This window comes from Ceratina calcarata, unplaced genomic scaffold, assembly GCF_001652005.2.
Source record: "Ceratina calcarata isolate Rehan_Ccalc_2016 unplaced genomic scaffold, ASM165200v1 scaffold534.2, whole genome shotgun sequence".
In the NCBI taxonomy this organism is placed as follows: Eukaryota; Metazoa; Arthropoda; class Insecta; order Hymenoptera; family Apidae; genus Ceratina; species Ceratina calcarata.
This window is the reverse complement of record NW_017176500.1, coordinates 1-576: the sequence shown is the minus strand read 5'-3', so window position 1 is coordinate 576 and position 576 is coordinate 1. Positions and strand designations below refer to the sequence as shown.

General features: G+C 32.8%; 1 protein-coding gene across 1 annotated transcript in view; it reads right to left on the bottom strand.

Moving 5' to 3' along the window:
- The window catches only part of LOC108628659 (juvenile hormone esterase-like), a 5,398-nt gene extending 4,836 nt beyond the window's left edge, over positions 1 to 562 (bottom strand). Inside the window, exons 1-2 of the mRNA XM_018030733.2 lie at positions 353 to 562; positions 32 to 176 (exon numbers count right to left, since the gene is read on the bottom strand). Coding sequence (XP_017886222.2) covers positions 32 to 176; positions 353 to 361 — 154 coding nt within the window. The 5' untranslated portion in view covers positions 362 to 562. The remainder of the gene's footprint in view (positions 1 to 31; positions 177 to 352) is intronic.
- Between the last annotated feature and the right edge of the window lie 14 nt (positions 563 to 576).

Here is a 576-nt window from a genome sequence, read left to right as displayed (position 1 = left end):
CATGTTCATAAAATTAATATCTTTTTTTTACCATGGTGTACGGGAGTTAACTTTAAAGTATTGGAAAAAGTCCCATGGTATGAAAATAAGTAGAAGTAGATACTAGAGTTAATAACTTTTGAAAAGGCCTGCGCTGTTCTGTACGCTGGCCACATAAATATGGCGTCCGTCTGAAACTGTTTAGATCAATTATCACTAAATATCCTAAACAAAATTTGTTAAAGAACAACTGAAGTATTTATAAATGGAACTCAAATATTTATACAAAATCTGTTAAATAATTCCTTAATTAAAATACATAACAGAGTTTTTGTCCTAATCCTAAAAATGAATTTAGGAAGTCCATAAGTACCATTATCATATTTTTTTTAAAACTGGAAGGCGTGACGTTTCCAGAGAAGTAAAAATCTTCTAGGGCTTTGGCGAAAATGGTAGTGTTAAAACTCAGCTGGTAGTTATCTAGCCAGTATGGTAGATTCGCTTCAAAGTCACTCAGTAGCCAATTGAGCTTCGTGTCATTGCCACCCAAGATGTCTGCAGAGAATTCGAAACTTGATATCTCATTTTCTATTATAC